Source organism: Bombus impatiens, unplaced genomic scaffold (assembly GCF_000188095.3).
Source record: "Bombus impatiens unplaced genomic scaffold, BIMP_2.2 scf_0102, whole genome shotgun sequence".
Classification (NCBI taxonomy): domain Eukaryota; kingdom Metazoa; phylum Arthropoda; class Insecta; order Hymenoptera; family Apidae; genus Bombus; species Bombus impatiens.
In genome coordinates this window covers 4,222,947-4,236,113 of record NT_176521.1, presented here as the reverse complement: position 1 = coordinate 4,236,113, position 13,167 = coordinate 4,222,947, and the positions used below count along the sequence as shown (strand labels likewise).

At 33.6% G+C, this 13,167-nt stretch overlaps 1 protein-coding gene across 6 annotated transcripts in view; it reads left to right on the top strand.

The window, feature by feature from the left end:
* Window positions 1-13,167, top strand: part of LOC100741656 (fasciclin-1) — a 376,648-nt gene that overhangs the window by 297,028 nt on the left and 66,453 nt on the right. For all 6 annotated transcript variants that reach the window (XM_024364662.2, XM_024364661.2, XM_024364660.2 and 3 more), the window contains exons 4-5: window positions 3,446-3,576; window positions 5,398-5,494. In XM_024364662.2, the coding sequence (XP_024220430.1) occupies window positions 3,446-3,576; window positions 5,398-5,494 (228 nt within the window). The remainder of the gene's footprint in view (window positions 1-3,445; window positions 3,577-5,397; window positions 5,495-13,167) is intronic.

Here is a 13,167-nt window from a genome sequence, read left to right as displayed (position 1 = left end):
CACGATTTACTGGCTACAATGCTCAACCGCCTATACGCGTATGTTCGATGGCTTACTTCGCGTACGTGAGTAATTTAGTGTATAACATACAAGGAAGGTAATAAGTAATATGTCGGGGAATAAAGAGAAAATTTTGCTAGAATGTGGTGTGTTTAATTCATTTCGAAGACAAAATGCAATGATATGTTAGGTTGAGTAACGAAGTATATGTTAGCGCTTTCTTCTTTTTTTAAAGCAGTACATCAAGCGTTATTAATAATTAAGAAGTATCTTACGTATCAAATTATTTTATAAATATATTTTTCATCGAAAAATTCAAATATGTCTATTTTTATATTATTTAAAGACTTGTGCAACATTCTTCGAAATAATATACATTAATATGACCATGCATTACACGAATGATGATACAATAATGAAAGATGGAAATAATGTTTCTTTTGCTCATTAGCAAAAAGCGATGAAATATCATTTGTATTTATATGAAGTTATTATCATCATGACATACTATAGCTGTAAATAATTTATAAATATGTGTCCGTATTTTATGAAAGAATTCAAGGATACCTTTTATTTAATTATAAAAAATTGATTGTATTACTCACATTCCGAATTTGAGAAAACAATTTTTATTATAACAAAAACGATCTAATTATTCCTAAAGTGTCTAAAAGCATGCTTCAAGAAACTGCCTTTCTAAGAGAGACGAGTTCTTGTAAAAACCATTTCAAAGCTACCCCAAAAATATCAGAAATCTATCGAGAAGAAAAAAAGAACAAAATGCACTAACTTTACAAAGACACGATACTTCCAAATTTCCAATATTCCTCAATTTCTTTCCGAACTTTCCATGCAATCCAATACATCCAATATCTAAAATAATTCACTTTGCAAAAAAGCTTCACTTCTCTAAAATCATTTCAACTTAACGCTCCCGGTATCTATCATCTAGGAAGCGTATTCCATCATGGTGTACGTCGATCCAGTAAAGGGACAGAATAGCGTTGTCGAGTAGAAGAGGAATACTCTTTCCAAGAGATAAAAGAATCACAGTGATCGCGGAGAAAAGCGGATAAATAGTGGTTCGGGACGTTGGAGTCGCGAACTCTCGGATAGTAAATGGCGATGTGCCTTTTCCAATGAGGCTGGATGGCTGAGAGAAGAAGGGTAGTTGCATCCTACCGCTGCTGTACCAACGGCATCCGAGCCGACACCCATGAAATAGTTGCGTTCCTCGCCGCAGAATAAATACCCCATCCCCATTCTCCAGCTTTCCTTCGTGTCCGTTTTTCCTCTTGTTCTCACTTTATCTTCTTCTTCCATCGTTCTGTGTCCCCGTTTCCTCTGGTTGGACCGCGATGTCGTTTGTCTTACTATATCTTCGCCTCGAACACCATCAGCAAGGCTGGTATCGCTTCGGCTCTCGCGACTTCACGAGATTAACTGTATACTTTCACGTTTACAAGCAAGCTGGATCTCTAGTAGCAATTTACTTCGAAACTCGTTGAACTTGTCGATTCCAACTAGCATCGCGGAAAGGACGACAATCCTTTCGTTTGTTCGCCGTTTCCTCTTTTTATGTATCGCCTGCAACGATTAGGAATGATCCTGGACGATGGATTAGTTTCGTTGTTTTATAAATTGTTGCGGAAGTAACGGGACGTTGAATAATGAGAATTCTTTTTGGAAATTCGATATGTCTTTGATGGTAATGGTAACGGTGATAAGTAGCAGACGATATAGTGTCGATATGTTTGACCGAATAAGAATTGATCGAAGTTGCTGTAATAACGAGACAGTTCCACATTCCAGTAATTTGAGTGAAGCAATAGAAATCAACTAAAAATCTATTTATATTTCTAAAAATTCTATACAGATTAAAATTGTTCGATGCTTTGAACAGTTTCAATAATAATATATCTCGTTGAATTTTGTTAGAGAAAATTAAAGCGAGACAGTTGAAGGGATGCAAAAGTATAGCAAACTAATATATTTGCGTCGATTCAGCCGATTTCATCCGCAATGATTTATCGTTCCTAATGGTTTCCAGATTTGCGATCGAAAATTGTATAGTTCAGATAATTTCATCGATACAGTGATAATACTATTATAATATTATACCAATAGAGGGTATTTAGAAATTTAATGTTATTGAACCTTTTGATGAGCACCAGTTACAAATACGTATGCATTTTTTAAATTACATGTTTATATTATATATGATTCCATTCATATACATTTTATTCACAATACAATCGCATTTATTCATATTTTCGTCTTGTGATCAGACAGGCAAACATTAAAATATTTTTTTTAAACAGGAGGAGGATATAAATTCTTATATTAAGTTTTGAAGAATTTGTTAAAATAATTAAGTTTATTTTAACAAATTCTTTTTTTTTAATAACTTAGTTAAGCTAAGTATACAAGAATATTCGTTACGATATCTAAAGAAATGATATCCATCTGAAAGAGAACTAAAGACTTTTAAAATAATAAATTTGTTAAAAACGATACCGCTTATATGATATAACATTCACGATATTCTTATTTTACTATTCATATTTTAATTTCATTAAGTGAATTCAAATAGACGTAAAAAAGCATCAAAATTTACTTTATAAAGGAGACTGAGTAGGACGTTCTTAATTAGACAAACTTAAAATTATCTCGCGACAATGAATTCATTTATCAATTTATGTATCCAAACGTCGTCAGCGAGATTAACAATCGGGTGAATTTTTGAAAGGATGTCTGACCTGGATACCGGTAACACGAGTAAACGATATGATGTTTCAAAGCTTTATCGGAAAATTCGTGTGTCAATCCCTGACTTACGCGAGAAAATGCGGCAGAAATTTAAACGTGGTGCACACGCCAAATCGATTCGGCAAAAATTCGATCAATTCAATCGATATAAATTATATCAAGTCATTCGAAAGTGTACGACTCATCTTCTGATAGACATCGATAGAATGGTCATTTGAATGGAACATATTTCAGTGGTATGATATCAGAATATTGCAAAATCCAAATTTATGATCGGAAATCTCTGACATTACGAAGTATGTCTAATGGTTTTAACATTCTAATATGTTTCATGTTGGAAACTAATAATTAATATTAAAAAAAAGATCTACAATACAATGTATATATATAAGTTAGGTCGACTAAAAGCAAAAATTATGATTTGTATATAAATGGTATATGTAGGTGGTTTATTAATCTATTTGATATAAATGTTATGATAATAAGCGTTTTATTTTGTACATAACATAATGTTACATAAAATTCTTTAATAAAATAACAATTTCAGATTGAAATTATACAGAACGAAATATAATATAAGTAATATTTGTAGGCAATAATATAAAATAACGTTACCACAAAGAAATCTGATAAACAATATACAGTATACATAAAATATTACTTTAATATGTTTCAGGTTTTACACATAATAAACGAAGTATTGGAGCCAGTACGCTCGAATTCCGCGGAAATGCCAATCTATAGCCCGAACGCCTTCGAATTTCTAAATCAAAGTGAAAATCTCGACTTGGGTGTTCATCGTGTTCGGTAAGCAATAATTCTTTTGTTTTTCTTCGATAACTGTGTTTCTCTTCCGAATTCTAACGGAAGTTATTCAAGTAACAAATTAACTTGAATTCCCTGGTAAGATATTTCCTCTCAAAATATTCATCGACCGAAGCATAACACACTTATGATTCTTCCGTAAAATCTTTTCTGAGAAAATATTTTAATATTAATAGGAAAACGCAATATACAATTATTATTCGCGTCTGTTCAAATTTCTATTAAATATTATTTCTTGTCAAATATAAAATAGATGATTTAATTTCTAAATAAGTATAAAATACGGAATATCAAGAATATATTCAAAACAGTAATATAGAAATATAATATACTTTAAATTATTATTCATCCTTACATTCTGTTAAATATTATTTCTAATTAAAATTATATAATTGGACTCTTTCTATAATAAAAACATAAAGATCAAATTTCATTATTTTCGTCAATTCTTATTATCGTTCTTAAAACAATGATAATCCTATTCGTTTTCTTTATTATTCAATATCATTTATTGCTTTCTACCACTCATCGGGTGTAGTTTCTTTTCCGCGAGTGAAATACATCGACGAAGCCTACTCACGTTGGCCAAAAGATGAAGATGCAACTTTCGTAGTTGTTTCCTAAGTAACTTCGATGCTCACTTTGTCAAGTCTTTATCGATATTTAAAGTCTCGGTGCCGTGGTGCTTGCCATCTGAGTAAGTAAAACTCGAGTGAATTAGCTTCACCCTTTCTAAAGTTCTTTAAGCTTCGCTGCATTTCATTTACCGTTCGTACGCTGAACAACGTTTCCGCTTGTTCTTGCAACATAAAGCAGAGCCCAACTTTTTCCATATATACCTGCGCGAAAAACTTTGTTAATAAATCATTTCGAAAGGATTCATCACCTCTCGCGCGTAAATTTTCACATTTTAATTCAATCCCCTTTAATTTCACCTACGAATTCGACGCAATTAAGGACACAATGCATTCCTGTGTTCAGCTTCAGTCGATAAGAGATTATCGAGCGCCATGAATTTATAAATGATTTTATTCATTGAAAATGTATTGAACGGTCTAGTGGAATATAAAATGAATAACGAAGAGTCAATTTGAAACGCAATTACGTTTAATAATATATATAAAATGATTTTTATATAATAACAAGCGCAACATTTAGAATTATATTTATAAATCTTCAATAATTATGATGAAGTTTTATAAATGAAACTGTACGAAATGGCTTATTTTAGCTTTAACGCGATTCCTTTGTAAAATTATGTCAACAAAGAAAGAGAAATCCTTTATACATTTTATCTGTCATGTAATTCTTAGTTTCACTTAATTTCTAACATGTTCTATAAAAATGAAAATAAAATTACTTGCTCTATGGATTTTACTTGAAACGACAGTCTTGTTACATCTATAGACCTTTATTCTTATTTGCTTTCAGTATTTTTCTCAAGTGGAGAATAAAATAATTGTCAAATAATTTTTATTTATTTTCTACTATGTTCTTCATGAAGAATAAGATTAATTCTTCCACAATTTTATCTGCGATCATCATCTTGTTACGTGTATGAACCTTTATTGTTATTCATTTTTTTTCAATTTCTCTCAAAATAGTTGTTATGTTACACAACAATGTACTTTACTTTAATTAATTTCTTACTATTTCTTTCAAATAGAAAAGTAGACTCATTTTTTCTATAAACGTTATAACCTTCACTTTCATAAAACAATAAATCTTGTTTCGTCTATATAAAAAAACATGAGGAAAAAATAGGAGAACTATATTCAATTAACGAGCCCGACTTTCTTGCAGCATCTTCCGAAAGCGGATCTTGACGGAGAAGAAGGAGGAAGTCTTCAAGGCGGACGGACGTTACACCTTTCTTATCCCCGTTGAGGAGGGTTTCCGGGTAAGCTGCTTAGCAACCTTCCCATATCGATCATCCCGAAAGGACCTTAATATCCTCTGTTGCGAAACCTTTGAAAGGATTCAGTACATACCAACTGGTTCTACTCGTCCCCGGAAGTGACAGATTCTGATCGATTACATTCCCGATGAAGCGGAAATCCATACAAAACTAATTCAGTTACCATTACAAAAATTTCTACGCGACTATCGATCTCAATAGTCGTTTGCTGGTGAGAACTGGCATTAAAATAAAACAGCAGAGTACGTTTTGTGTTTATTTCGAATTCTCGAACAGATCGCAATCTGTCACGTATCAAATGATCTTTGGATAGATTATTTTCTTTCTTAATTAATATAAAAATCAATCAACAATTTAATTAATCGATTAACAATTGAAAAATAGTGTTGTTTTTAGATTTGTTTAGCTATATAGTTTGGAGTTATTAATTGAACGAAATGAAAGAAAAAAATTTTTGTATATACGAGAATTTACAAATTTCAATAAACGATGAATGAAATATTTCATCCGGATTTTATTGAAAATCAAATTCAGACTTAAAAATGTTTCCATTGTAATAGAAATTTTTCTCTATGGATCAAAACGTTATAAACTTCTCCCTTTGTTAAATCCATAAGTAAATTACATCGCACACAATTCTCTATCAATTTAACACTTTTAGAATCAGAACTATACAATATTTTATTCAAACTTCAGCGAGAATTATATACGTATCAGCAATTTCTCTCTATAAACCAAAACATTACAACCTTCTCTAGTTATTAAGATTTAAATGAATTAGACGATCCGAGATCAGACACAATAGAAATTATTTATCTTGTTATTTCAAAACATACCTTTATCCGAGAAATACGTCAGTGAAACAGAAATGTCTCTCCATAAACCAAGCCCGTACAAACTTCTGCTCAATTGAAATGTAAGTGAATTAGAGCGTTCATAATCAGACTCAATACTCTACCGTTCTAATACTCTTACTCAAGCATATCTAGCAATAAATGAACAAGGTTCGTACGATCAAGCGTATCTCCATTTATACAATTTTTCTTTATTTCCACGAACTCTTATCGGAAAATTTTCCTGAGAAAAGAACAGCAGATCGACTGAAGCAGAAAATTACCAGTTGCTAAGTGGGCGGTCAATTAAATTTGATCGCGGAGCGTTCCTCTTATCCCTAGGAAAATCTACGAGGAAAGGTGAAACGTTAAACGAGAGCGTCAAGATTACAAAAAAATCGATGGCGCGCCGCGAACAAGCCCGTTGAATTATAATAGGCAAAGTTAATAACACAAGGGTAACCAACGACAATGCAACGAGCAGATACGATCGGTAATTTACCAGCTCCGGTTTTTCGTAATTCCGCGATTAAAGTCGCGTGCGTTCGATCAATTTCTACGGGTCATGCAATCAATCTTCGGGTGTGAAATCTAGAACAGAATTTTCTGTAACTTGCTGTAGCTCCGCGTAACGATCAGGAGAATGGCATATAACGTGTAAAAAATGTTGAGCGTCGAAAGATATCTCTTGAATAAGGAAATGGAAACTTGGAAATAAGTTTGGGTTATTTCCGAAAGTTCCTTCTAGAACCAGGTTAAAGGAACTATAGGAGTGAAGAGTCGATTTTCAGAAATCATATATGCACCTCGTTTTCTCGTTTCGTTGATTCTTGTTCAACTTTTATTCTGTTCTTGCGGCAAATGCGTTGGATATTCGAGTTTGTTAAGAGATTCAGTGTTGTAGGAGTGTGTTATGTAATGTCGGTGCGGAATTTTTGTAGGTTGTTTCATAAGCAGACCCTTTTCTGAGTGCTAATTTACAGTAATTTGAAAGAAATATTATTATTCGTGACATATTTAAGGAAATACTTACGTATGATAAGTTTTTTTTTTAGAAAAATGGCACATTTAAGAATTCGTTAGTTTTGAAAATGAACTCTGCAAATGAATTATTTGCATTATTTTATCTAATAAAATTGTACTGTTTGATAAGAAGAATTTCATAATTTACGAAAACTATTTTACCCTCTTTCTGTTTACTAATAAAGGACAGACATAAGCAATATCTTATTAAAGCGGCTTAAAACCCCAGGAATAAACTTTGGACTAAATTATAAAAATATTCAAACTGATTTCCTGAAAATGTTTCTTAAAATAATTTTTACATCCCTCGTTAACGTACCACCACGGGATTATTTATCATTATTCAAATAACCTTCGCAAACACATAAAAATCCGAAATCGCAACATGCTAAATAATAAAATCCTGCAACAAACATCCCGATACATGTTCCAATAAAACCGAATAATTTTTCCCGGATGTAAAAATCCGAAAAATCAGCAGCTAAAATTGAAACAAACAGATTCCGCCATCGGCGATCAGCGTTCCCGAAAATCAATAAACGCAGCAAAAAAAGAATGGGTACATATTCTGTGATGGTAAAGCGGAAATTACTACATGAAAAATCGTGCTACGCTTCCCCAAAAATTTCCAACAACGTGTGTTCGGTAGCGTTCACGATATCGGATACGTATTCGTAGCTTGATTGCACAATGTACATCAGCTGTTGGCTATGTGTGGGTGTGTGATCTCGATATAAAGGAAAGAAGAGGGCGTGTAGGAATCAAGTTTCGGCCCTCAAAAGCCTCGTTCCGTTCACGGAGAGCGATCGAGCCGTATCGAAAAGCACTCGACGCGACACGTCGTCGACGCAGCTTTTCCAATCGAACGACGTCGATGGTTCGATGCGAACGAAAGGAGCCACAGCTTCCTTTGCTGCAGTTTGGAACATGGGATCGTCGATACGATCGTTACCAATCGAAGAGACTGCAGAAGGAAGAAGGGTTGAATTAGTAATGGCGAGCGTTGAATGGTCCTCGTGTTTTTGGAAAACGAATCCTTCACCTCCGACGAATGTTTGGGAAATCGAAGAAAAGACAGTTGCTTTGAAAACGTAAAATTGTTTGAGACAGGTTCAGGGGAAAGGAGAAGATTAATGGAAAGTTTCACTGCTGGCGGAAGTGATAATTATAAAATATGAAACTAATATAATTCGTTATCATCGAATTTAGATTTTTATATATTTGTGAGAAAAGAAACAAACATTAGAACAAAATATAGGTACGCATATGATAAACTGCGTCTCACAATTATAAAATAACCTTGCAATTTTCAATTTTTATATGTTAACATGATAAACAATGAGGATTTTTTAATTGAACCACGTCGATGCTATTTTCTTCGATCGAATGTAGGATCATCAACGCAGCCATTACCAACCAAAGAATACGGAAAGAAAGAGAGGTTGAATTAATAACAGAGAAACGTGAACACTTGGTCGAATGGTCTTCGTGTTTTTAGAAAACGAATCTCCGCCAGAAAATGTCCGCTAAGTAATCGACGAGAAAACGTTCTGCGTGAGAACGAGAAAGTATCTGAGAAACGTTTAACAGAAAGAAGAAGTTTAATGTAATTTTGCTGGGAATGGAAATAATTAAATTTTTCCACATTCTGACAGGTATATCATTGCAACACGATGAACAGGATCATAAGTTTGTTGAAAACTTCACTCGCAACTTCTCGGAACTTTTTACAGTCCTTTTAATTCTTTCTAACGACTACAGGCTAAGTAGATCTACGAGTTTATGTTAAATCATAAATATTACTATTACAATTTTTTTAACAATACATTTCTAAAGGAAAAAGTTTTCATTATTTCACATAACCGAGTATAATTAATAATTCTCTACTTCAAACTTTTTATTTCAAACTGATTTTCTGAAAAAATTTGTTTTTTTAAGTTATGCAACTATTCTAACAAATTTCTAAAAAAAGATTAAATAAATTCATGAAACGCATGAACACATTGCCAAAAATCCACAACTTTTATCTATTATATGTTCTACGCGTACTTCTCTGTTGTTCTTATAAAAATCTACAGAAAAAGCAAACTATGGGGCGGACAGATAAGGAAAGAAAGAAGTTTATTTCTTGAGGTAGCGGTGCGAGCAATTTTCTCTCGTGCGGGCGACGGGGCACGAGAAAAACAGAAGGAACGAAATCGTTTCGTCGGTAGCTGCGTTGCGTGATTACATCTTACATGATATCGTGAATAATTCTGCGAAACTCTGAGGCACGTACAGCTTTGCTGGCTGCATCCAGAATTAGCTGAAACGGAAGAAGAATCCGCGTAGTGAGTGGTAGAAATAAAGTCTTGGAACGATTCTAAGAAATACCGGAGAAGCACGAACAACCTTCCGAACCCTAAAAAGAAGGAAAGAAAGATAGAAGAATTTTCATAGAACGGTGAACGTTCGACGTTTGGAATAATTATTAACTTATTAAAGACCAACGTTACAGTAACGCGACATCTTATTTTCAAATATTTTAAATTTCAAGTTTTTACATTTCCAAGTAGTCAGATTTCTACATCTTAAAATTTTTGGATATTTCGCGAGGAACTATTTGGTAACATTCGAACAAAAATTATTTGCTAAAAATGTAAAGTCAGCAAAACGATAGACATTAGGATACAATGTACAAGTATTATGTCTACAATTTTCCACCCTTAATCCTTAAAATTACACATTTAACACAGAACCGTATCATCTTCAATCGTGGCAATTTTGAAATACTGCGATGTACATTCTCAACGTTATTTAATAAAGTAGAAAATTACTAAATCAGATATTCACTATCTGTGATTTCATCGTGAAACGAAAGAACGAACAACGTGGCGAGATTTAATACGAAGGTGATTTTGCACCGCAACTTGGAGAATTCCATTGCTTCGGGTTATATCTTGAAAAACTGGATGTAAAGTAGAAAGGAAAAAGAACAAAGAAGATAGAGAAAAGAATCCGAGAGTGGAACGTAAAACAAGTTGACGAGTGAACAGCTTGAAAGTGGCTTTGATTGTGGTTTTCGAGCGCGCTTTTGTATCTCAGTGAAAGAAATCCGAACAGGGGTGAGGAGAATTACTTTTCTTTATTAAGAATATTTATAGCTGATAGTTGTTACTTAACTTGTAATATTTTCACCCCATCGCGTGGAACATGAAATAATCGAAATGTATGTATTACATATCGAAATGGTTGTTATTTAATGCAAGTAAAATATATCTAAATTTCGTAAAATATTGGTATATAAAAGTTTCGTCTTTCGTGTCTCATGAGTAAAGCTATAAATCTCCATCAGATTAAGATAAATAGTAAACTAAAATAAACTCCCATTTACGTGATTTCAAAGACAGATTTAAATATTCTTGAATATGTAATGTAAAGTTTAAAAAGTTTTATCTTCCAGCTTTGACCGCTTTCGCGCATTAAAAATTATCCATTTTTCTCATTGTCCTGTGAATTACGTTGCACGTAAACATTTTAGTACGCTCGTTATTGGTGAATTAACTTTCGTTGAAACTTTTACGGTATCTTTTTATGAGATTTGTTGCTTTTACTGTCCGAATAAATATCTTGCAATGCTTAAAGTTTAAACGGTGGATGTATACGAGTTTCCTACGAGCGACTATGGTCGCCTGGTACACAACGCTTGCATTTTCTGAGATTGTTTCTACGAAAAGCAATAAAAAACAAGCGAATCACGTACATAACAACATTGCATTCGTAATATTGACCTTTTTATGTGTTCTCTGAATGACACATATAGTTTTATTACTTAAAAATTTTATTGTCAAGATATTGACATGATCTATTTCGTTAACAAGAAATGATAGAATGGTTTTAAAAAAGGTATATATAAAAAAAATTATTTTGCGATAATAGTCCATTTATATCGTAATTGGTTCATTTATATAATATAGGTACATTCTCTCCATTGCTAATGATTTGCAAACAATACATAAGCCAATTTTCCACTCGTGGCAAAAGCTTGTAACGCGTGTAATAACGTTATTAGATAAAATAACTGGAATACCAACAAAAAGTAATTGTACTACATACACTTACTTTGCATGAAGTTTCTTCCATCGAGCTCTATATTTTATTTTCACAGTATCAAATTATTGTAGCCATATGAAAGTGCTACTAAATAATACGAAATTTAATATACTTGCTTGATAATATAATAAATACAGTGGTATACAAATAATTTTTATAACCACTGTACCCTTCCATATTGAAAAAAATAACTCGTTTTGAGAATCAATCTTTGCTGATATTTTAAGATTGACAATTTCTAAAATATATTAATCTCATAACCGTCAACGAAGTCACGCCTAATACGAGACAAGGAAACTTCAAAGAAGAATCGCGCAAACATCAAACGACACACTCTAAAAATCATCCCTTACCTACCACTCTCCGACTTCTAAAACTCGTATACTCCGACTCATCCTTCTTCGCATTCTAGAACGCCCCTTAAGTGGAGCGACGCGCGTTAACGAGCAGCCTGCAGCCACCCTCGAAATCTCGATCGTGGAAAACAGAGTGACACGTTTTGTCCTTGTCACGTGAGGAACAACACGGTCGTAACAAGATAGTCAGCGTTTAATACGACTCTGATGGACCGTATAACGTAGCCGTGCCTTATCACGAATCGGAAATCAATCGTTCATAGCGACCTCATCCTTTACACTCGAATGACCTTTTACACGCGCGCAATCGATAATGAGGGACGTGTATAATCATCGGTCCGGTGAGTCGATGCTTTATTTTCGCGTCCTTACTCGGCTCGTTGCCCCGTGTTATCCCTCGAATAGGTACACGTACAGTAGCTCACGAAAGTATTTCAATATTTACCATGGAACATTATTGTGCGTATATTGTGCGTGTTGTGTAAAACATTTCGAAATTTGATTAACACTAACGAGACACGATCGTCATGGTTATAATGGTAAAACTCGAAAGCAATCTGAAAATTATGTGGACAAAGTTACAAGATATTTGGTACAAACATAGCTACTCAATAGAAAATTGGTGTATTAGAACAATCGTTCTAAGGAAATATGTAGCGAGTGTTAGAAACGGCAGTACTGAATATTTAGGCTTATTGATATAATGAATAATTAACTGTTTCAGCACTCTCTGTGATCTTCGCGGAATATATTCTTGCGTTAAATACTTTGTAGCTTCTATGTGCATTTTTAGATTTGTATGAAACTTTATCGACATGATCGTAATTAGACTTTCATGTATTTATAGAAAATTTGATAGCGCAGAGTTTCATAATATGCACATAATATGAAATATGCAAAACATAATGCTTCCTATAATACTTGGTAGATAAAACAATTTTCTACTGAATTTGAGTAAAAATCCGCGGTCTAGTCATGATAGTTTGATCTTGTTACAGTGTTTATGAAATTTTCGAATATTTCGTGTAACGTAGATGATATATTCGGAAAAGAGGTCCACAAGCGTTCCAATACTTTTGCGAACAACTGTAACAATGCCGCACCCTTGTGCGTCTTTGACGTCGTCGTTGTTCGCCTCCGCGGTTTTACGCGATTACACCGCATTAGGGGCCGTTTACATGGACCCTGTGAACTAGAGCCAGCCAGAATCCCTGTGGGACAGACGCCGCCAGAGACGAAACCAAGGGAGGGACAGGGGTTGAAATGTTTCAGCATGAAAGTGCAAGTAATTAATGAGACGCAATGTCTTATCGACCGGTTAATTAAATGTTTTCGCTGCTTTTAGGGGAAG